Raw genomic sequence first — 24,892 nt, 5'->3', positions numbered from 1 at the left:
AAGACCACTGCATGAAGATGGTGCATATTTCTTAAGGTTTTCATCAATCAGTGATCTAGTATTAGCGACAGTAGGTCGACCGCATAACACTTTAAAAGTTACTCATACAAGAATGAAATTACCGCAATTAACGTCATCACTTATGTTATTTGGAGGCTTGACCTGGCATTATTTCTTGCCATATGTTTTGTGTGGCTAATGACCGAAAATTATGTTTTGGAAGGTTTCTTCTAAATAATGAATTGAAATCAATTTTTGTACTATAAATTTGATCAAATATAGATTTCTACAAAAAGGATTCTTGTAATTATATTTTTAATATTATATTAACTTTAGAATAAAATAACATATTTTATTTATAACATCTATGTATTTGTACAACGTTTTTATTAAATATAGAATGATTTTGATATTGCACAATTTTTTATGGGTGCATTCGACTTGGACGCTTACGCGCTGTGAGCGCGCCGTGAGCGCGCTTTCATCGTTCGACTTGGCGCTCTGTGAGTGTCACATAGTACGCTCGTAGCATCATCGTAGGATGCTCGTAGCACATATTTTGCGCTCACATACGCTCACGCCACAGAGGTAGGGCAGCGTGAGCGTGAGCGTCAGTTTTTTTACTATCTGTCATTTCATTTGTTTATTAATTGTCAAATTCTTTATAATTCCACAAAAATGGCAAGCTGTAGATCACAATTATTTTTTAATATTAATATTGATATTAATTAATTTTAAATTTAATTAATTTTAATAATTTTAAATTTCAATTTTAATATTACTATTATTAAGCATAAGCTGACCAAATTTCATTTATTTATTAATTGTTAAATTTTTTATAATCCCGCAAAAAATGCCAAGTTGTATATCACATTTATTTTTTAATATTAATATTAATATTAAATAATTTTAAATTTTAATTTTAATATTACTATTAATTAAGCATAAGCTAACCAAATTTCATTTATTCATTAATTGTTAAATTTTTTATAATCCCGCAAAAATGCCAAGTTGTATATCACATTTATTTTTTAATATTAATATTAATATTAAATAATTTTAATATTACTATTAATTAAGCATAAGCTGACCAAATTTCATTTATTTATTAATTGTTAAATTCTATATAATCCCGCAAAAATGCCAAGTTGTATATCACAATTATTTCTTAATATTAATATTAATATTAAATAATTTTAAATTTTAATTTTAATATTACTATTAATTAGGCATAAGCTAACCAAATTTCATTTATTCATTAATTGTTAAATTTTTATAATCCCGCAAAAATGCCAAGTTGTATATCACATTTATTTTTTATATTAATATTAATATTAAATAATTTTAAATTTAATTTTAATATTACTATTAATTAAGCATAAGCTAACCAAATTTCATTTATTCATTAATTGTTAAATTTTTATAATCCCGCAAAAATGCCAAGTTGTATATCACATTATTTTTAATATTAATATTAATATTAATTAAATTTTAAACTTAATTAATTTTAAATAATTTTAAATTTTAATTTTAATATTAATATGAATTAAGCATAAGCAAACCAAATTTTCATTTATTTATTAATTGTTAAATTCTTTATAATCCCGCTGAATGATCCAGAAAGTAATAAAATTTACAAATTATCGTTACCGCCAGTTGCCGCCATTTTGATGCTTATTGACGCTCACAGTTTCCAAAACGAACGGAATTTAGTTATCGATTCTGAGCGGTTATCGGCCAAGTCGAACGCTAAAATTCGTGCTTATAAGCGTGAGCGCTCACAGCGCGTAAGCGTCCAAGTCGAACGCACCCTATGTTTGAATTCTGTTTACTTTCCCGCAGATTTACCACGTGCTGAAAACTTCTGAATATATTTTGGTCACGTTGGCATTTACCACATGTTTCATCTCGGCAGTTGGTACCAAGAAATGTGAAACGTAAATGTCAATTTTCTAGGTTGAGTGATGTTTTAAATTAATTCTGGATGCCGGCATGTGCATAAAAATTATATAGGAAATGTAGTATATATGACTAAAAATTATATTTTTGAACTACTGTTTTCATATGTTAATTTTTATCGTATTCTTTAATTTTATAATTTCTCTTTTATTCTTCCATAACCTCAAACTTAACCATCAATATGGGAAAAGCGAAAAAGCTTAAAAAAAACGCAAATGATGACGAATTGTAAGTAACTTTTGATAACACTACTCAATATTAATATATTACTAGATTTTCTAATATTGAATAATAAAATAATAGAGATAGTGATATTGATACTACTGATGCTGCAGTTAAAGAAACAACAAAGGGAAAAACTAAATCTAAACCACAAGAAAAAATTATAGACTCAGATAATGAAGATACAGGCAAAAAGAAAAAATCTTCAAAGAAAGACAAAAAGAAAAAGGTAGTTGACAATGATAGTGATGTTGATGACATCACTAATGAGATTGATGATTTAAATATTCACAAAGAAATTGAGAAACCGAAGGCTAAGAAGCCTGATATAAAGAAAGGAGGATTTGCTCTTTTAGCTGTAGAAGGTAAAATTTTGAGAATTGCATTTTAATGATGCTTATATATTTCTTATATAAAAATATTAAAAACTTAGGTCAGCGGTTTCCAACCTTTTCTTCCTTGCGCCCCCCTTTTGAATGATAAAAATATTGCGCCCCCCTCCCATTCTTATTTTTCTAACAATTTAATTTAAAGATACTTAATATAACTGAAATTATGCCAAATAATACACAGTATTATAAAAAATATACATACAAACATAACTATTTATTATAATAATTTTCTGTTTCACATAAGTAAGATCTAAAATTTCTAAAGCATTATTTGCCAAAGTAGGAAAATCGTCCTTTACTGGTAACCAAAACTTAACAATATATTTTCGTCCTGAAACATCTGCGTCAATGTGCTATCACTAGATAGATCAATTATCATTTTCTGCTCTGCTATTGAATGACCAAAATCATCATGTTTTTCAATGACAAATGGATTTCTAATCCTTGCATTGATTTAATTAAATCGCTAAGTCTTTGAAAAATATCAACTAAATACGCAAATTTTGCGAGGAACTTTGTGTCCTAAAATAAGATTGCTCCATCTCTTTTGTTATCAGCAAGAACTATTGCAATTTCTTTTTTGAGTTCAAACACTCTTAGAAGTACTTTAAGTATTTTGCTGATTTGTTTTTGACACTTACTCAGCATTTAAAAATAATATTTTTGAAACAGCTTTGCGCCCCCCCTGGAACGGTATGGCGCCCCACCAGGGGAGCGCGCCCCACAGGTTGGAAATCACTGACTTAGGTATATATCAAAACATTATTTCTTGTTTTTAAGTTGAAATTGAGATAATAAGCAAATTACAAAGTTATATAAAATAAATAAATTCAATTTTTTATCAGTACTGTTATAAACTATAAAAAATAGTATTTTATTATGTTAACATTCTTACATTTTACTTATATATATATATATATATATATATATATACATAACTATATCATTTTATATCATAAAAACATCTTTAAATATCTACATTATACAATTCGAAATTGTGTTAAATAAAATATTATTTAACTTTTTTTTTAATAGATTCAGCAGAATCAGCGCCAAGTGACAATGAAATTTCTGAATCTACTACTAATACTTCATCGAAAAATAAAAAAGCTAATAAAAAGATAGATAGAAGTGATAGTATTGAAGATAATAAGCCAAAACCTGATGGTGGTAAAAAAAGCAAAAAGTCTAAAAAGAAACGAAATGATAGTGAAGAAGATATAGAGAAAGTTTTAGCTGAACTAGAACTTGAATATTCCGGTGTCAAAAAGGATGTTAAAGAAGAAGAAAATGTGGGAAAAGTAGAGAAAGTAGCTCAGGTAGAAAAGCAAGCCAAACCAAGCATTAAAACTGAAATTAAAGATCAAAGTGAAGTAAAAGATGATACAAATGAAGAGTCTGGAGGAACGGTTAAAACTGCAGCTCAGAAGAAGAAAGAAAAAAAAGAGCGTGAAAAGCAGAAAAAATTGCAGATGAAGCAAAAGGTGTTCTTTGATAAAGTTTGATAAATAACTTACTAAAATAGTAAAGTCAAATGAATTAATTTTAATCATCAAAATATTATTTTTTTAATTACTTTTTAGGAAGTTAAACCTGTAAATACTGACCAATCTACAAAATCAGCAGAAGAAAGTAGTAAGCAACAAGTTGAAACAGTAGCGGGGGATGATGATGAAAATAAACAAGATGATGCAGAAGAAGATGATGATAAAAAGAAAAAAAAGAAGAAAGGTAATAATTTTGACTTCATCTTTAACATGTTTCGATAGCCAGATCTTCAAGATAAAGTGCTTATATTTATATCATTTTTTTAATATTTTTATATATTAAATAATTAGTATAAAAAATATTTGTATAAATTAATACGTTAAAGAAAATTTGTCTCATGATGGTGAATATAATAAATTAATATTATTATTTTTAGTGATGTTGATATGGGTTAAATAACATGTCAAATAATGAAAGAGAGCAGCTTTTGGCTGACTATATTTTTTTGGAAAAAAATTACTTGAAATTTTGTTTTAGGTGCAAAAGCAGCTGAGGATGCGAAGGCAGCGGGCAAAGGACCAGGCAAAAAAACAATTGCAGCAATGCAAGATGCTTTGAAAAAACTCCGAGAAGAACAAGAAAAATTGCAAAGAGAAGAAGAAGAAAGGATTCGCAAGGAAGAGGAAGCTGAAGCTGCTAGATTAGAACAAGTGAGAACAATAAATTGTGAATAATAACTCAAATTATTGCTCATTAGGATATATTTATCTAGTATATATTTTTTTGTTTTTCTATTTAATTTATTTCTTTTAATGAATTTATCAACTGATTTGTTTTTGATATACTTTAGATTAGGTTGGAACAAGAGCGGAAAGAAAAAAAAAAGAAAAGGAAAAGGAACGTAAAGAACGTTTAAAAGCTGAAGGCAAACTACTTTCTGCAAAACAAAAAGCAGATAAAGCTAGAGCCCAAGCAATGCTTGAATCTCTTAAGGCAAGGGGACTAGAAATGCCTGAAGTGGGAGAGAAGAAACCTAGGTTTGCATACTTTCGATTTTTAAGAATCTTTTTATTTATGTTTATTTTTTACTTATGCTATTTCATTATTCTAGAAACTTACTTCATGAATTGAAAATTTGAATTTAGAAAAATATGTTTCAACAAGTAAATTTGCATTGGTAAATTTATTCAAACATAAGTTAATTACTTTTATAGACTTGGAACAAGAATTCGACCTAATAAATCTAAACAGCAAGGTAATAAGGAATCTACGGAAGTGCAATCTCAAGTTGATGCTGATAAAGTAGGCGAACAACCAGCAGAGAATGTGGTTGAGCAAAGTGCCGAAACAAAAGCTATTGCCGAAGAAGATGATGTTAAGGATGCATGGGATGCTGATTCAAGCAGTGAAGAGGAAAGCACAACTGAAACACCAGGTTAATTTACAAATTATGCATTATTACTATAATACTCAAAGAACAAAGAACATATTTGTAGTAAATGATATTTTATTTTTATTGAAATGTTTATAAACTTTGTAGCAGTAACTGCAAAGTCTGAAACAAAAGTGGATCAATCTGCAGAAAGTAAAAAGGAAGAAACTTCTTCAGAAGAAGAGTCTGAAGAAGAAAGTGATTCTGAGTCAGAATCTGAAAGTAGCGAAGACAGTGATAATAGAACTGATGCAGAAAAGAAACGAGAAAAGGCTCTCCAGAGAATACAAGTACCACTTGCTAATGAAAATAAATCAAATATTTAAAAAAAAACTATTGATTTTATCAATATTTTAATTATTTACAGAAACGCAGAATTGATGCAGAACAGAATAAATCATTAGACAAACTGAGAGCTGCGGTGGTTTGTGTGTTGGGACATGTAGATACTGGAAAAACAAAAATTCTTGACAAATTACGTCGCACAAATGTGCAAGATGGTGAAGCTGGTGGTATTACTCAACAAATTGGTGCTACAAATGTTCCAATAGAAAACATAAAGGAGCAAGTTAAAATTGTTAAAGGGGTTAGAATTAAAATATATAGTTTATTTTGATTTGATAATAATAATTTTATTTTTTTTTGAAAACATGAAAAATAGTTATAGTAGAAAATAAATACAGTTGTTTAATTTTTAGATATCAGATACTGTATTCAAAATTCCTGGTTTACTGATTATTGACACACCTGGTCACGAATCTTTCAGCAATCTGAGAAGTCGAGGTTCTTCTTTGTGTGATATTGCTATCTTGGTAATTATAATTCAATTTTTAAAATAGTTTATAAAGCATATTAACAGTTTATATGTACATATATAATACATATTATATATGTACTAATACATTTATTTTAACACTAGTAAATTATGAAATATATAAGATTTTTATCCTAAGTGACGTTCAAATTAAATATGTATATAACACAGTTTTATGTTTTCTGGTTAATTTTTCAGGTTGTTGACATTATGCACGGTTTGGAACCACAAACTTTAGAATCTATTAACTTATTAAAAACTAAGAAAACTCCGTTTATTGTTGCATTGAACAAAATTGACAGATTGTATGATTGGTCAACTATGGCTAGGAAAGATGTACGAGACGTTCTCAAAGCCCAAGCACCGAATACACAATTAGAATTTGAACAAAGAACTAAAGAAATCATAGTTCAATTTGCTGAGCAAGTATGTTTTGTTTATTTCGTAGAGTCAGTACAAATATTATTTAAAAAAACTATAATTTACATCTAAAACTTTCAGAAGAATAATTACTTATTATCAAAATGACAAATTTTAATAATAAGCATATTCTCTTTAAATATTTATGAACTTTTGTTGTCTTCTTATCAATATGTTTTATTTTCACTAGGGTTTAAATGCAGCTCTATTTCATGAAAACCCTGACCCAAGAAGTTACGTTTCTTTAGTTCCAACTTCTGCCATAACTGGAGAAGGAATGGGTAATCTCTTAGCCTTAATTGTTGATTCATGCCAGAATATGTTAGCAAAACGCTTGATGTTTAGTGAAGATTTGCAAGCTACAGTATTAGAGGTAAAGAATTTTATTCATGTTATTTACAAGTTTATTAATTGATTATTAATTGAATTTTTAACATCAATAACCTATAATAGTAGTTTTGATATAAAAATATAAGCTATACTTATTTTTATAAATTAGTGCTATATTAATTTAATATAATGTTAAATATATCAGTAATTTGATAAAAAAAAAAAACGAAACTTTGATTGAACAGGTTTATATCTATATTCCCATTTAAGGTTAAAGCGATACCTGGGCATGGTACAACCATTGATGCAATTTTAATAAATGGAACTTTAAGAGAAGGAGATACGATTATTTTAGCTGGTACTGATGGACCCATAGTTACACAAATTAGATCATTACTAATGCCCCAACCAATGAAGGAACTCAGAGTTAAAGTAAGTATCTTGAATTGCAAATATATTTATAATTAGGTTTTTCTGTGATTTTAATAATTAAGTTTGTGTTATACATATTTGTTTTTATATTTATAGAATGCTTATATTGAACACAAAGAAGTAGTTGCAGCACAAGGTGTAAAGATAGCTGCAAAAGAATTGGAAAAAGCAATTGCAGGTTTAAATTTACAAGTTGCACAAAAGCCAGATGAAATTGACATATTTAGGTACAATATTTATTTATTATATTATATATATTTATCATAATAACATTTTTTAATGAAGTTGAATTTATATCATTTATTCAATTAGTACATAAAATAACTATCATTTGGATTCATTACCATTATAAAATTTTACTTTGTAGAGATGAGGTAGCTAAAGAACTGAAAAGTGCTTTAAGTGGCATCAAGTTGCAAGAAAGAGGTGTTTATGTGCAAGCAAGTACATTAGGATCTTTAGAAGCCTTATTGGAGTTCCTTAAAGTCAGCAAAATTCCGGTAAGTTCTTTTATAGTGAATTATACATGTATATAATTAAAATATTTCAATTCAAATTTCTCAAATTGATTCAATTTGTAAAAAAGTCAACTGTAGGAGTAAACAGTAAATGTATTTTGCTTAAATATTTGCTTCATAAATTAAAAATAATATGTTTACATATTAAATTTAGTTCTGGAAATAACATTTGCTACCATATATGTTGTAAATATGGTTTTCACTAACTCTAACTACATTATTTAATTCGAATTTTTGTAGACTCACACAGTTCCTAACTTGTTGTAATGTCGCATTATTTTTTCTATTCATTTCATTTTTATCAGTGGAGATAATAAACATTCTTAACTTTCCGAAGGAGAAGTTTGTTTTCATAAAAAAATCCGAGTCGCTAATTTTATGTTTTCTCGACGTTTCAAACCATTCTGAATCGAATGAGATCAAATTTGGAGAAAGTATGGGTGTGTGTCTGTGTGTATCTGTTTGTGTGCATCTATGTGAACAGCTTTTTTGACGTAAATCGACGTTTTCTCAAAAAAGACTGGACCGATTTTAAAAATTTAAAAGCTATTTGATGTACCTCAATGAGGACTAGCGTTTCTCAGTTTTGTACTACGAGCCGTTTCTTTGTGAACCGCAGAATAGTGGAAAATTATGTAATTAGTTGAGAATCTACTGAGCCGTTTTCTTGTAATTAACTGTTGAAAAAAAATTCAAACCGTTTTTTATGAAACTTTTTTTGGCAATGTATTTCATGGTCTTATAGAACTTACTGAATTTACTCAGTATAACGATAGAGTACTTGGTCTTAATGAACATACTAAACCATTAAAGTCCTACGGAAACTGGTTCAATTATAAAAATTGTTGATTTTTGAACATTTGCTTTTAGAAAATACCCGGACCGAGTTAACTCGGAATACTTTTAATCACTCATAAATTATTTTTTATTGATTAAGTCTATTATTTACACATGTCGGGAAGTTCATGTAACTTGCCTCAAGGCAAAATACCAATACCAACTAGGTTAAACCTATTTTGTCATACAATTTAAAAAAAAAGAATTTTAAGAATACATAGGTTTTGGTTCGATAGCAATAATACGAGGTGTGTTCAAAAAGTACCCGGAATTTTTAAATTTCGCGGGTCTGGAGTGTCTGATTGTCAAAATTCTTTTTTATTGTGTTGGTATACATGCCCCTAAAGTATGATGAAATTTTCAGCTATATTCACTGTTTACTTTGTCTGTGGTAGTCGCTAAGGTTCGACGTGTTTTTCTGAGCTCGGCGATTTTTACAATGGAAGAATTGAAAAGTCAAAGAATTTGTATTAAATTTTGCGTAAAAAATGAAATAAAGTGTAACAAAGTGTGTGAAATGTTACAAAAAGCCTATGGTGAGTCTGCTATGAAAAAAACAAGTGTTTACGAGTGGTATAAGCGTTTCCAAGATGGCCGCGAAGACGTTGAAGATGACGAACGCTCCGGTCGACCCAGCACGTCAACAAACGATGAAAATGTGAAAGAAGTGGAAAAAATGGTTATGAATGATCGCCGAATCACAATTAGAGAAGTTGCTGATGAAGTTGGCATATCAATTGGCTCATGTCATAACATTTTTTCAATGTTGTTGCACCACGATAACGCACCTGCTCACTCGTCGTTGCTTGTTCGTAATTTTTTGGCCAAAAACAATACCGTAGTCATGCCCCAACCTCCATATTCACCAGATATGGCTCCGTGTGACTTTTTCCTATTCCCAAAGTTGAAGAGACCCATGAAAGGACGGCGGTTTTCCTCGATTGAAGAAAATCGCTGAGAGTGCTCAAGGACATATCAAAAAGTGAATATCAAGGGTGCTTCGAAAATTGGAAAAAACGCTGGCATAAGTGTATTATATCTGGGGGGGACTACTTTGAAGGGGACCACATTAATGTAGACGAATAAATAAATATTTTTTTGAAAAAACGAAAATTCCGGGTACTTTTTGAACAGACCTCGTATATGGGCATTTTTTTTTTATCTAGAAACATAAGATTCACCAGATGAAGTAGACTGAAATTCGAATATACATTGATCATGCGTTGTAAATGCTTTTGCGCTATCATAAAAAAGTTGTATAAATAATATTTACTTACAACTAATTTGTACAGTTAAATTTTTTTATCAATATAGAGATGCAACGCATAAATGCACACATTGCATAATAATATTATCGAAACATTATTTTGAAAAATCGGTTTTGAGTTCTCAGATCATTTTAAAACACATCTATTTTTTCTATATGATAGTAACCTTTCTGTTATTTCGATTGTCTACTTAATTACGTGATCAGTAAGCGCGCAACATCGCAAAGTATTTATAATTCATGTCGAAAGTAGATCAAAGGAATGCCAGCCGGATGCGTATGTCATTCGGTCACACAGACTTTATGGCGTCACCCACATTTGTTAACGGTTATCTTCTTCCCGAATCGTAAAGAGACGTGATGGTAATTAATTAATATCAAAAGAAATTTTTTGAGGCATAAAAATGCGATTTTCATCTATGGCAGTGTTTCCCAACGTGGGGCGCACGCCCCACCTGGGGGCAATTTGAAAGTTTTGGTGATTTTAATGTAATGTAGTATAGTATCGGTAAAACATTTAACAAAAAAATGCTTCTTAGATTTAAAATAATAAGGTGTCCCGGTTTGGCCGCAACGGTTTTAGTTTTCAACCTTGCTTTACTAGTGCAAGAGTTATGTTTTTTCTGTCGGGTTGACTTTACTCTTTTTCATTACTTTATAATAAAATTACAACTATCCATTATAATCTGAAAATGATATATGCAATAAACTTTATATAAATCTAACAACAACATTATGAAAGAGAATATTGCGGGATGCAACAATTTTTTGCGTTCCAGTAGCCCTTCACTAATTATTTTAAACTTCTATATTCCAATTTGCGAAAATTACCAAAAAAATAGGTAAATCAAGTTTCTGACTGCTTGGCATAAATGCTTTAAGGTCAGTGACAAGACTCGACTTAAAATATGCACAAGAAAAGTGATATTTAATACTAAAGTTAATTGCGAAGCTTTATGAGAACAGAGTTTTATACAAGGCTTTAAAAGCAGAAAAATTGTAAATATGATGTGAGTTTTTTACTCACAGTCAGTAACTATTGCTAAAGATGGAATTAATTTAAAATAAACTAATTTTTATTGTATCCTTAAATAGTACAAGGTTGACACCAAGCGCGGCTTTTACTCTTATTGTTAGATTGCTTCAAATGATTCTTTAGGTTTGTTGAGATTGAGGTAGTAATGTATAGTGAGAAATTTAGCTGTCGATCAGTAGAAAATACTTTTTTGATCTGTTACGTAGAGTGTTTGTTGAAAGATGGAATATCAAAACAAACATTTTGGTCGAATTTTGAATTTTTATTTCTGCAAATGGTAAAACGATCATTCCAAAGAATAGGGGCTGTTTATGGTGTCGAAGCCTTAAAAAACAGCTATGTTAAAATTGGTTTTGAAAATGTCATTCTGGTAATTTTCCACTCAATGCTGCTCTGATTGTCCAGTTAAAGTTTTGGACAAACTAATTAAAGCAATAATCGATTGGGCTAATAGAAACAATTTGGCTATGTTCAAAAATTATTGGGGGTTGGTGAAAATTTTTCTCCACATCCACTAAATGTTCCTGACCACAAACCATCTGATTTAAAACACTTGAATTTAAAAAAAAAAATCATGATGGTGTCAATTGTGTCTAATTCAGTTTTTGCTAATAAAAACTGGAAGTTTTATAAACTTTGGATAACTATGCTTCTTGGAAAATAACAAAAGGTCATCGATCAAAATGGTATACATAACAAAGATATTTAATTCTACGCAAAAATTGTCTTTGATTTTCTAACAAAAATGCGCACTTAATTAGTTGCCAACGATAACTATCAATTTCTAATGGCTCATCTTCTATGTGACATTGTAAAAGGTATAACTGTTGACATATCTATATTTAATATATTAATTATAAGAACTTTTCTAACATTGGTAATATATTCGTTTTCCTCTAGTAATGAACAATTTTGAAATTGTAATGCTAATTGACTTAACGTTTTGATTCTCTGATCGTTTGATTTCGGCAACATTATTATACATTGGAGTATACACTTATATTATTTTGCATTTCATTATTCGTCTTAAATTGTTTTCTAAATTAATTTGCTTTCTATTTCTATATTTACCTCCATCTCACGGTATATCTAAATTAGGATATTTGAAGAGCATATCTTGAAGTATATTCGCCCACTGCTGAATTGATATTTATCATGGATGCTCATTTCTTTTCTCACAATTTTAGGAGATTCTGTGAAATATTACATACATAGTAGCATTTATTAGAAAGCTTTTTTTTTTAAAAAAGGATTAAGTATTAAAATTTATTGTAAAATATATTTCAAAAATATAAATTATTAAATTTTCATATATTTCAATATTCAATTTAACCATGAGGTTGAATTAATTAGTTTTTTTATAGTTTCCATACTTATGCCGATTACAACGTTTATTATATAAAAATTATTTTTAAAGTTTTTGATTATTTGATATGCTATTAAACACGTATTTCGTGTATACGTTTGCCTAACTATATATAATATAATTCATGATAATAAATTTATTTTTCGTTGATAATTTTCATATAAACTGATTTTATAATAAATATATGAGTGGAAAGCATTGCTCTATACTCGTTCACCCACGTTGACAAACTGACAGTGTATTTGCGTGGGTGCTGCACATGGTTGACTTATTTCTTTCACCGAAATTTATATACAGGTATATATATATATATATATATATATATATATATAATCAGTTTAATCATAATTTATGAGCAAAATATCAAACGTTTCCCAAATGTTAGGTACTGGCACTTTTGAGTAAAATTCATAAATTGAGAATCTAAATATGTATTGTTAACTAACTTTCAATTTATAAATCTATTGATATGAATACAAATTTTCTATTTTTAGTAGACTTTCGTGAATTTGAACTGTCTTATTTATATCTTAAATGATTTTGATACACTCAACTGAGTTTTGGAAATCAAATATTGATCAGATATTTTATCTGATTCTAAACTAATGCAAACTAACTATTATTAAATAACTTTGAGTTTATACTGAGGATATATTCCATCATTGATTTTGAGTCACATTCCATCGTAATTTTAAGTAACATTTAACTGAATTCGAAAAGGTAGTGATTTTGTAAATATAATATATTGATATAATTTTTTTATCTGATTGGATAGAAAATAGTATGTAATATATTTCGAATAACTACGACAGTGCCAAGTAATATATGCGTTTTATGTACATGTTGTTCTCGTGAATGGGCACTCCAGTTAATTCATCAATTTATTTTAATTATTCTATGGTGACCTAACTGATTGCCCTCGTATAGAATTGTCTCTTTGAATGTATTAAAGTCGATTATTCGTGTTTTTCTCATAACAAGTAGCTCAACATTGTTTTCTATGCAAATAAATTATCGCTTTAGAACATTCATTCATTATTTTTTGTTAATTAAGTTATTTTACACTCATAAACTACGGTTTTTTACTATTTAAGTATATCTATCTAAGAAGTGTCTATTATATTTATCTGCAAGAACTCACTTTTATAATCAATATTTATTTTTCTTGTCAATCAAGTGGCACGATAATCGTTCATCATGATAACTTTAACATCTTTCGCATGCAGAATGAAATAATCCATTTTATCCAGCTGACGGACTGTGAGAGATTTGATCCGATAATAATAATACATTTCATTCCTGATAATGATTAGTAAGATATATATACATACAAATAGTTTAACCGTCCCCACGCTGTAATAATAGATAAATATTTTCTATTGATGCCAGTGTATTTTGCTAAAAAAAGTATTGATCAGCCTGGTAAATGTTAATAAAATCCTATGATAATATATTTCATTTTCTATATATATTGACATTTTCGAATCTAAATCGTAAGTTGAAGGGTTAAAGTCAACAATTTTAACAAAGGATTCTAGTAAATTTATTGTTTTAGATGTTTCAATTAATTTTTATTAATATTAGTCACTTTAAGGTATAACTGAGTTAATCTAAATCAGAAGTTTTAAATTGGTTTTACAATTAGATTGTTATTTTATCGAGATTTTTTTATCCTTATTTTTATCTTTTTTATCTTTATTTTTTATCTTTAGTAATTTTAGTTTTTTGGTTTGGATTTTTAAATGTCAGTATGTTAAGGGGCACAACTAGTGTAATCGCCTTAAAAAAAGGTGATTTTTGGGAGTTTATATTAAAAAAAACTACTTTATCAATCATTTCAAAATTTAAGGAATGTATTTATACATGTTTTACGAATACATAGTAAAATTTTTGAAGAAAAAAATTAAATATTTTTTAAGTTATCGTCGATCTCCAACAGCGCGACAAAAAAAAGGCTCTTTACTGCTGCAGTGATTGCGGCGGCCTTCTATGTGGAAGAAATTAAAAAAAAAATCTCGTTAAACTAGATAATATTGCCTGTAAAATGAACTACGATAAAGAAAATAAATCAAAAATTGACAAAATGAAAGCGTTTTTTTAAAAAAAGTCGAATTTTACCCAAAATTTTGGTCGTTTTTGGGCTGCCAAAATTCGATTTTTGATCCGATCAAAAAATGGATAGTTCATTTTACGGAGAACTATATATAGAACATGTAAAAAAAATTTGGTAGTGATCGGATCATTTGTTTTTGAGTAATCACTGCAGCAAATTCGGAAAATGCTGTTTCGAGAAAAACGCGTTTAAAGATAAAATGATCTTTATACTATATATATAATCTTTAAATGGCTGTGACTCAAAAACTATTTAAGATATCAATTTAAAATTTTGGTATGTTATTTTTAAAAGTATAACCTATCGAAAAATGGAAAAATTGAAAATTCGATTTTTTGAAAATTTCACACTAGTTGTGCCCCTTAATCTTTCGAGAACTTTTAGTATAGTTCCCGAAATTAAGTGCCACATTTTCCTCTAATTTATTCCTAAATAACTCTTTGTTTTGTCTTTAATGTGGTGTGTAATCTCGCAATTACGCAAACGGAGCGTAAATCAGTGCAGGGCGTCGATTTTCTCAGGATAAATCTTTTTTGTGTTCTTCCCACCTCCTCCGTCCGCTCGTATCGTCCGGGAAACGGATGCGCCGGTTCCACAAGACGTCCCACGCGCCGGAAGCGAACTTAGCGAACGCGCAGGAAATAACGCGAATTGAAATAAAAAACGCGGGAATATCGTAGGAGACGCGAAGGAAACGGATGGACATCGGAAGGTTGTTACCGAAGACGATTTTCGCAACGTTCGGGGAAAAGACATTTTACTTTTCGGCGTTTTCTGTAGGTCTGTAATAAATATCTTTGGTATTAACGCGACCTTTTGCATTTTATGAATATGTAATATATATTTTTAAAATTGATTTCATAAGACATCTAAGTACATCGATTTATTTTCTCTCTCGTACAGAGTCAATAGTTTTTTAAATTTTGTGCTCAAAAAGCATTATGATAATTTATTTTAATACAATTCAGAGGCATTTATAGAATCTCTTTTAGTGCAGTAAAGATTGTGTTTAGTATCTAAATATAGAGTAGGCCGGGGCTATACGGCTTAATGGATTTGTTGTTTATCGCTTAACAAAAGTGTTAATACTATTTTTTTGGTAATAAGTAAAATCCAAAAGCTACAGCTGTTTAAATGCAAAAAGTCAAGTATGCTCAATGTACCCCATAGGTGGGGCAAGTTGAGCACTAAGAAAGTATAATGAAATTATAGGTTCAATGTCGATTAGTGATGAAATAAAATAAGTTTTTTAACAAGTTCTATATTTATAGTCTTTATTGACAGAGAAAACAAAACTTATAGTAATTTTCTTTGAATAATTAACCAAAAGTAGAATCAACAAAACAATATCGTATCTTAGGAATTATTTTACCATTATATTCAGTATTTTTGTTTAAAATCATTATTTCTTTATATTATTACTCATGGACTTAGCTTAAATCTTAAAAATAATAATTAATTTCTGGAAGTTAATGGTAATTGTCTTAGTGACAGAACAAGTTTAGTAACTATGCTCAACTAACCCCAACTCGGAATTTTAAAATAAAAGTGAGTTTATAAAAAAACAGTGAGAATTATACCCAGAATCTCTGTGCATATTAAAAGTCCTATAATTATATGGAAGAATAACATTTACCTGATTAAAAATAAATTATATTTGACTAAACCAGACGATAACTCGTGATGAATTACTTTTTTCTTTTTGGTCAAAATGAACAAAATGCCCGTGAGCCTCACTCATTTGTTCAGCGGCCACTAGCGATCGCGGGATATTTATTTCTCCCAAACAGACTGTGAATAGTTTTCGAGATATTTCGATTGCTCAACTAGCCCCACCCTACCCTATGCCATATTTAGATTAAGACAGTCGTTTTTTGAATTTCTTGCTCAAAAAGAGTTATGGGTATTTAATGGTAATTTAGAGGTATTTATAGAAACTAGTGCAATAAAGATTGTGTTCAGTATCTAAGTTTGCTACGATGCATCAAAACCTAATACTTTTCTCGAGAGAGCAACATAGAGATGAAACACTATTTATTTTTACGTGTAGACTCATTTGGCAATATATAATATAAACTTATAAACATATCGGTATTTTTTGACTTTCAGTAATTGTACTGTGAAAACCAAATAACATATATCACAGCCCATACGACATATCAAACAACTTACTATTCGAACGTATTCAGAAAATTTCTCAATTATTGCTTAAAAATAGAAATATGTTTATTTACTATTTTTTCTAAAAATTTTCATCGGACCCGTTTTACTCCATAGGGGGCATAGATAAACAAGATAGGGGGCAAACCTTCTCAATGTCTCATTTTTAGTTATAAAGGAATTTTTCGAAATAAAAGCTACATTATTTACCCAAAGCCAAATACAAATTTTATGGGCCCAATTTTTTAAAGGTTGTAAAATATTAATAGTAATGTAAGACTACAATATAAAGAAGCTTATTAGCACGATGTCGTCTTCTTTCGGTAAAAAGTAAAAATAATTTTTTAAATTTTTGTTCTGAGTAGGTTTCATAACTTGATCCATTTTTGACCATTACCACAAACAGATATAATTTTCTGTACAAGAATTACAGAATTTAGAACAAGTGACTTCCCAAGTGTACTAAAATTGAAATCATCATCAATTACCGTAACGCTAAGAAAATCACGTCTTTAAAGTGTTTCGTAAGCATCCTGCAGGAAGTGTCCACGGATCAGCACTCTGACGGAGTTGTCACGGTACTGTTGGTACTGTTTTCTAATTCCCAGGGAGCCAACCGTGAACTCGAACGTCTCAAAACGTAACGCTACGATGAATGGGAAACTGTTTTGGTGAATGAATCTCTCTCTACTATATGACTAGATACTTCTCATTCATAAATACCGAACGCACACAATCGCATTACGCGCTTTTAAATGTTATGTAAGTACGCAGATCATATGTGGCCAACTACTTTTTTTCTTATAGACGTTCAGCGAAAAACATTATTTTAAAATATATAAAAACAAACATTTAATACACGGAAATTTAAGAATTCTCGCTAATTTTGTTCGTTTTGTACACTTGTCATTTCGGGCAATATAAATGTTGTGAAGTATGTACTTGTTATAAATATTGGTATATTAACAAACTTACTATTTCATTGAAACATAACGCAGTTTATATATATTTTTATAAATACATAGTAGATAAGAGGGCGTCCATTAATCACGTGAGGTTATTCGGGAGAGGGGGAGTCTGACAAAACAACACAAAATATCACGTGGGGGAGGGAGGGATATAGTAAGATATCACGTGTATTTATTTTTTAAATAATTTTTTTTTTTTTAAAATCAAACATTTTCAAAAAAAATAAAATTTTACAGTTCTATCACGTAACTAAAAATACACGTAATGTTTGGTGGAGGGGGGGGTAATTTTGAATATCACCAGAGGGGGGTCCAAAAATCCTTAAAATCTCGCTCACGTGGTTAATGGACGCCCCTTAAATAGTAGTATAGAGCAGAAGCTAGAGTGCCTTGTATAGTGATTTTTTGGGGTCCATTAGGTATAAAATTTACAAAATAAAACTGTGCATAAAATTAAGAGTTATTTTTTCATCATACTTACCTATCTGTCACGATTTTCAACACTTAACAGACGGGTTGAATCTGCTCTGCCTAACCCAGTTTCCGGGCATTTTTCAGGAAAATTAGAAAAACGCGGATTTAAAGCATTGTTACTACAGCAAATATTTATTAAACTAATTATATTTTTTTTAATAACAACAAACATCGACCTTCAAAATATGCAGTAAATTTATTTAATGGTAAATTCTATATATAAAATACGCTACAAGCGTGGGTACAGTGCGCTACAGACAAATTTTTCAATTCCACATATAGCAAAGCGAACAAATTATATATATTTATAGAAATTTGCCGACCTGATGTTTATAAATAGCAATAAAATTACAAACAAATGTTAAGGTCTAAATCGTTAAATAAAAACTCTAAGATATAAATCTATAAATATCTTTGTAAAATTGAAAAATCATAGAATTCTGTACGAAGTATTTTAAGACATATTTCTAGATAAAAAAAATTTTACTTTAAATAATAGTATCAAGAAAAAAATAAAGTTTGCATAAAAAAGCTTTTAATAACTTACTAAAAATTTATGCAAAAAACGTAAATCTACATGGTCCCCGTCGTAGATAGTTGGAATTTTAGTGGATTCTTCATCATTTAAAAAATCAGCATTCAAATGTTATTATTTCTCCTTCTCGGTTGAATTTCTTGTTTTATCCCTCGGACCGATAGCTGTCCATCAATGTTATAAATACATATATTCATATACTATTTTATGATTTGAAGTATGAATTGAATTTCTGCGCTTGTGAAAAGCACTATGTAATGTTATTACTTCCTGTCAGTAATTAATATACGTACGGTCTCGGCTTTTTGATTCTTACTCAATGTTCTTCGGTACGGTGGAGAACTGTTCACTTTTATATCTTATTTCAAGAGATTATACTATTTTATTTTACTTTCACATTTTAGATGAACTATAAATGAAAGACCGTAACAAAATTATTATATCCAATGAAAATAAAATCATGTTTTCATTTTTATACTCTTAATTTTGCGTTTTTATTATACTGTCTTAAATAAAACCGAAAGTGAGAATATATTATTACCATTTTGATTATTGAAGTATTCAGTTATGTTTTCGTTTATTTTTTATTATTATAGTTTTTTTCCAAATTATTGATTTTTAATACTTCAGTTTCTTGTATAATTTAAAAAAAAAAAACATGCATTTGAAAACTCTTAATTTCTGAGTTTTATCTTAGTTTTCAATTCACGCTATGTTGAAGCTTTTTATATCTAGAAATGTGTCTAAAATAGCTAGTACAGATTGTTATAATTTTTCAATTTTACAAAAATATTTATAGATCTACAATTTATAGTTTTTTTTAACAAATAGACGTTAACATTTGTTCGTAATTTTACTATTTATAAACATCAGGTCGATAAGTTTCTATAAATATATATAATTTGTTCGCTTTGCTATAAATGTGGAATTGAAAAATTTGTCTGTAACGCACTGTGCCCACGCTTATAGCGTATTTTATATATAGAATTTACCATTCAATAAATTTAATGCATATTTTGAAGGTCGATAGGTTAAATATTAAAAGCTGCGGGCTTCCGTTCCATCTCGAATATATGCGACTGAACTATTTCTCGCCTACGACGTGAATTCTTTGAAAAGGACAGTTATTTTATAACTGAATGGTATTCTTATCATTAAATCATAGGGGCTTAACTAAATACTTTTATTGCTAGGCAGTTTCTATCTTTTATTAGATGCCACTGAAAATTTATCAATTCTATGATATTTTTTAAATTTGTTCAGTTTTGTTATATTTTATGTTATAGTGCAAATTAACCCAATTGTATATTTTTGTATTTGTGTTTTAGAACTTCGATTTTTTTTATTATTTAAAATATCGTTTCGCTAGTGCACTTTTGTTCAAATTTTGATTTCACAAAAACGAAATAACATCATGACACTCATAGATAGTTAAATCAAATAACCAAACTCCTCAAACATAGTTTTCATTTGATTCTAGCTTGCTAACATTTTTTTATTGACGAATTTATTTTGAGCTAAAAGCTGAATGGTAGAAGGTGAACGCATAGATTTTTCGCCATTAGTTCATTTTCCAGGTAAAATTATAACATTATCCACAGGCATTAATTCATCGTGTTATTTCAAAATTTAAAAATTGATCAATTGATCATTGATCCAGGGCTCTTTTAGGAAAATAAAAATAGCTGACAGTTTTAATGTTACTTCAGTTGAATAGTTCAAAGCTAGATGAATATTTGTTCATCAAATATCTTTCCATCTTAAATTACGTGTCAAAGTTAAAATAGCATATTATAATTAATTTGTTAGATGTCGGTTGTCAGCCACATTTCAGATATACATATATTAATCACAAATGATTGAAATTTATGTTGGTTAAAAATAATCAATTGCACCACAACTATTTCAGACATTCTCTTCTCATTGAATTAGCTCAGTATTTTATGTTTGTTAATAACATCGTAATATTATTATATCCCAATAGATTTATGTTCTATTCTATTTATATGCTGCATATGACTATATTTCAGTTTTCTTGAATCATTATTACCTATATCAATTTTTGCACACCATCCAAGTCACGTCGAACGGAATTGATAACCCGTTTATAAGCGAGCCTTCTTCTATTTTTTTTTTATTATTTCATATTAAGTTATGCAGATGGGTTAGATACATTCATCGGGCTCGTTGTATTACAAATTACTAGTTTGTTCACTTGCTAGTACTACAGACCAGTTTTTGTACAGCTCTATTTATGCGATCCAGTTAATCTTCTAAAAACTTGCGTCGATCAGATCATGATCCACTCGGATGAGAACCGAATAGAAGATCTATAAACGTCAGGAATAATAGTCACTTTAAATGATATAGGAGTAGTACAACACAAATAGTCATTTAAAATGATATAAATTATGATTGTGTATAGTATATTGCTAGGATTCGATTAATGTATAAAAAATTTTAATACAGGCATTAGTAGGAAAGCTATTAGCAAGTACTTTACATTACACATTAGTTTTTTTAAGGAGCACAACTAGTGTAACCGCCTAAGTAAAGGTGATTTTTGGCAATTTATATTTAAAAAAATACTTATCAAACATTTCAAAATTTTAAAAATATATTTACATATGTTTTAAGAATACATAGTAAAAGTTTTGAAGAAAAAAATTTAATATTTTTTAAGTTATCGTCGATCCCCAACGGCGCGAAAAAAAGGCCCTTCACTGCTGCAGCGATTCCGGGCCTTCTACGTGGATCAAATTAAAAAAAGTCATTAAACTAGATAATATTGTCTGTAAAATGACCTACGATAGAAAAAAAATCAAAAATTGATAAAATGGCGGCGTTTTTTAAAAAAAAGTCGAATTTTACTCAAAATTTTGGTCGTTTTTGGACTGCCAAAATTCGATTTCTGATCCGATCACAAAATCGATAGTTCATTTTACGGAGAACTATATATAGAACATGTAAAAAAAAAATTGGTAGTGATCGGATCATTTGTTTTTGAGTAATCGCCGCAGCAAATTCGGAAAATGCTGTTTCGAGAAAAACGCGTTTAAGATAAAATGATCGTTATACTATATACTATATATATACTCTTTAAATGGCTGTCACTCAAAAACTATTTAAGATATCGATTTAAAATTTTGGTATGTTATTTTTAAAGGTATAACCTATCGAAATATGGAAAAATTGAAAAACCGATTTTTTGAAAATTACTAGTTGTGCCCCTGAAAGTGAATATATAAATATTTGAAAATATAAATATGACACGTAGTTGAACAGAAAAAACTCAAATTTTGTTACTAATCTGCAATATATTATATTTACAATTTACTAAATTCCTAAAGCGTAATCTTTTGAAACTTAAAAAAAGTGATTTAAACATTTTGTTGTTGTAGAATCAATGCTGAAAGCTAAAAGGTTGTGGTTTGGAATCTCCGATATACCTAATCAGGAACTAATGCATGAAATGTTGGTTTAAAAATGCTTTTTCAAATCATTATGGTTTCTGTTCTCTCAATGAGCAAAAATAAATGAAAACTTTCTGTAATTTTTCGAAATTTTATTGGATAATATTTTTCCTCGATGTTTTTAGAGGCTCTTAGCAGTAACTTCTCGCAGGCATTGCCTCTAGCTACTACTGCTGCTGGATATATTACAAAATGATTTTATTGCTATTAGCAAAGTTATATCTCACTGGGTTTAAGCACCCATTATCGCTTATTGATTAGAATGAGTATGTGATATATTTAATATATTGATAATGCATACGTGATTTTCTGCTTTTGTGCAGGCGGTTTGGTATGTGCCAGCGTTGTCCTCGATAAAAGCGGTTGCGCACATACGCCCATGTCCAATATACGGTAGGAATTTCGATGTAGGAGTCACTATAAAATTGATGTTTAATATACCTTCGAAGAAGGTGATAGTCACAAGTCACCATTAATATTTAAAGTGCTACTTACTTTATGCGCGAGTTGTACATATCCGTGCAAAGCAATTCCAATTATCATCCGGTTGATATTTTACTGCGGACGTTAATGTCATTTGTCTTCCAATTTCATTGCCATTTTTATATTTCCGTTTCCAGAACGTGGATAGTAAATGTTTTATGGTTTCTCCTATTTATTATATGTACTTCCAACGCGAATATATTTTCTTTGCCATAGAATCGGGTGTGATCACTTTCTAAATTAAATTCTTCGGATTACTTTATTTATCCTTTTTAAAGAATATCACTCATTTCAAAAACAAATATTTTACACGTCAGTTAGTAACTTAGTTGTTTTGACAACATTATTATTTATTAGATTATAATAATTTTTGACATGAAACTTAATTCTTCTTTTGAAGAAGTTTTCATACTCATTTGAAACGTTATTTGGATAATTGCCAGTACTTTTCAAATTCTTCTACTTACGACTCTCACTCCTTGGACTCGTGTAACTTTCAAGTCACATTCCAATTTATAGATAATTTACCAAATAATTGTGGCTTTTTTCAGGATACGATCATAGACCTTATGATACTTATTATAGGACCTTATAATAATGTATTTTAAGATCTATGAATACGACGCATAAATCTTAATTATATAAAGTTGTTAAGAAAACCAATATCAATATTTATGATCGTTGCTAGGTTCTTCAACTTGAAATAACATTTTCATACACAGAAGTGCGAACATTACAGGCAGGTGCGACTTGAAAGTTACTTATTTTATAAAAGACAATAAATTTGTTCAAATAGAATTTTTGTTCATTTTGCATATATAATGTTTATAATTACTCAGTTTTTATTCTTCTGTTTTTTGGATTTCAAACACAATTTCGGTCCATAGAGGATTAAGTAAATTTACATTTTTTTCACAAGTAAAGAAAAAAAACACTTTAGTGCTTTCACAAAAAAATAATAATTAAATGAAAAAAAAAATTTATTATTACTTACTAAAATATTCATTATTTGGATTTCAAATTTGAACTTAATTATTTACTCCAAAAAGTCGTTTTTATAGACTTTAACAAAACATACATTAAGCTATATTTTTTTCACAAATAAAGAAAAAAAAAACACTTTAGTGTCTTCACCAAAAGTAATACTTAAATGAAAAAAAATATTATTATTTATTATTACTTACTAAAATATTCATTATTTGGATTTCAAATTTGAACTTAATTATTTACTCCAAAAAGTCGTTTTTATAAACTGTATCAAAACAAACCGAAGACAAATTTTCTGCTTACAACGAATCATAAGAAAATTTTATCATAACATCGTAATAATATATTTTATATTACAAAATTATTTATTGTGAGCGTATGCAATTGTAAAATTTAATATTTTACAAAATATTTAATAGAATTAATATTTCCTTTGAAGATTAACACGTTCGCGGACAGTGAAAGTTTTAGAGATGTACAAAATTTGTCAGACAGTCAGATTATCATATTGTAATTGTTATATACTATCAATGTTATAGCATCCACGTTAAGTATTAACCAATGACCAAGCTAATTAGTGACTACTAAACAAAGTAAGATAATATGAAAATTCTTAAAAAATCAGTTAGTCAATACCCTCACAGGCATAATAGGTACAAAACAAAAGATTCTATAAAAATAAATTCAAAATAATTTATTCTAAAATTTGAATGCTATAGCATTCATGTCAGAGACTAGTTGGTATTGGTATTTAGCCTTGAGGCAAGTTACATGAACTTCCCGATATGTGTAAATAATCGGCTTAATCAATAAAAAATAAATTAATTTCAGAGTGGATTTATTACACATAATTGAAAACGAACGAACACGTTAACTCGGAGTATTTTCAAAAAGCAACTTTTGAAAAATCAACAATTATTATAGTTGAACCAGTTTCCGTAGGATTTTAATGGTTTAGTATGTTTATTAAGACCAAGTACTATATTGTTATACCAAGTAAATCGTCTAATTTTAATTTTAGTTAACGTCAAAAAACTACTCATTTTCTCATACTTTGATGAATTTTTAAAATTAAATACTTGTTGTAAGGCCGTAATATTACAATAAGTTTTATAAGACCATGATATATATCGCTGAAAAAATTCTATAAAAATCGGCTTAATTTTTTTTTCAACAGTTAATTACA

At 28.7% G+C, this 24,892-nt stretch overlaps 1 protein-coding gene across 1 annotated transcript in view; it reads left to right on the top strand.

Moving 5' to 3' along the window:
* Positions 1-2,115: 2,115 nt before the first annotated feature.
* Positions 2,116-24,892, top strand: part of LOC113371617 (eukaryotic translation initiation factor 5B-like) — a 258,566-nt gene continuing 235,789 nt past the window's right edge. The window contains 16 exon segments of the mRNA XM_026612261.1: positions 2,116-2,187; positions 2,263-2,546; positions 3,609-4,057; positions 4,157-4,304; positions 4,599-4,771; positions 4,912-4,945; positions 4,948-5,098; positions 5,276-5,496; positions 5,602-5,783; positions 5,861-6,079; positions 6,192-6,305; positions 6,506-6,733; positions 6,918-7,100; positions 7,328-7,489; positions 7,586-7,716; positions 7,857-7,989. Of these exon segments, the coding sequence (XP_026468046.1) occupies positions 2,141-2,187; positions 2,263-2,546; positions 3,609-4,057; positions 4,157-4,304; positions 4,599-4,771; positions 4,912-4,945; positions 4,948-5,098; positions 5,276-5,496; positions 5,602-5,783; positions 5,861-6,079; positions 6,192-6,305; positions 6,506-6,733; positions 6,918-7,100; positions 7,328-7,489; positions 7,586-7,716; positions 7,857-7,989 (2,859 nt within the window). The 5' untranslated portion in view covers positions 2,116-2,140.

This window comes from Ctenocephalides felis, unplaced genomic scaffold (genome assembly GCF_003426905.1).
Source record: "Ctenocephalides felis isolate EL2017-DRISC unplaced genomic scaffold, ASM342690v1 CF-g0.4_SCAFFOLD_01492, whole genome shotgun sequence".
NCBI lineage: Eukaryota > Metazoa > Arthropoda > Insecta > Siphonaptera > Pulicidae > Ctenocephalides > Ctenocephalides felis.
The sequence above is the reverse complement of the archived record's forward strand: the minus strand, read 5'-3'. Positions and strand labels throughout refer to the sequence as shown.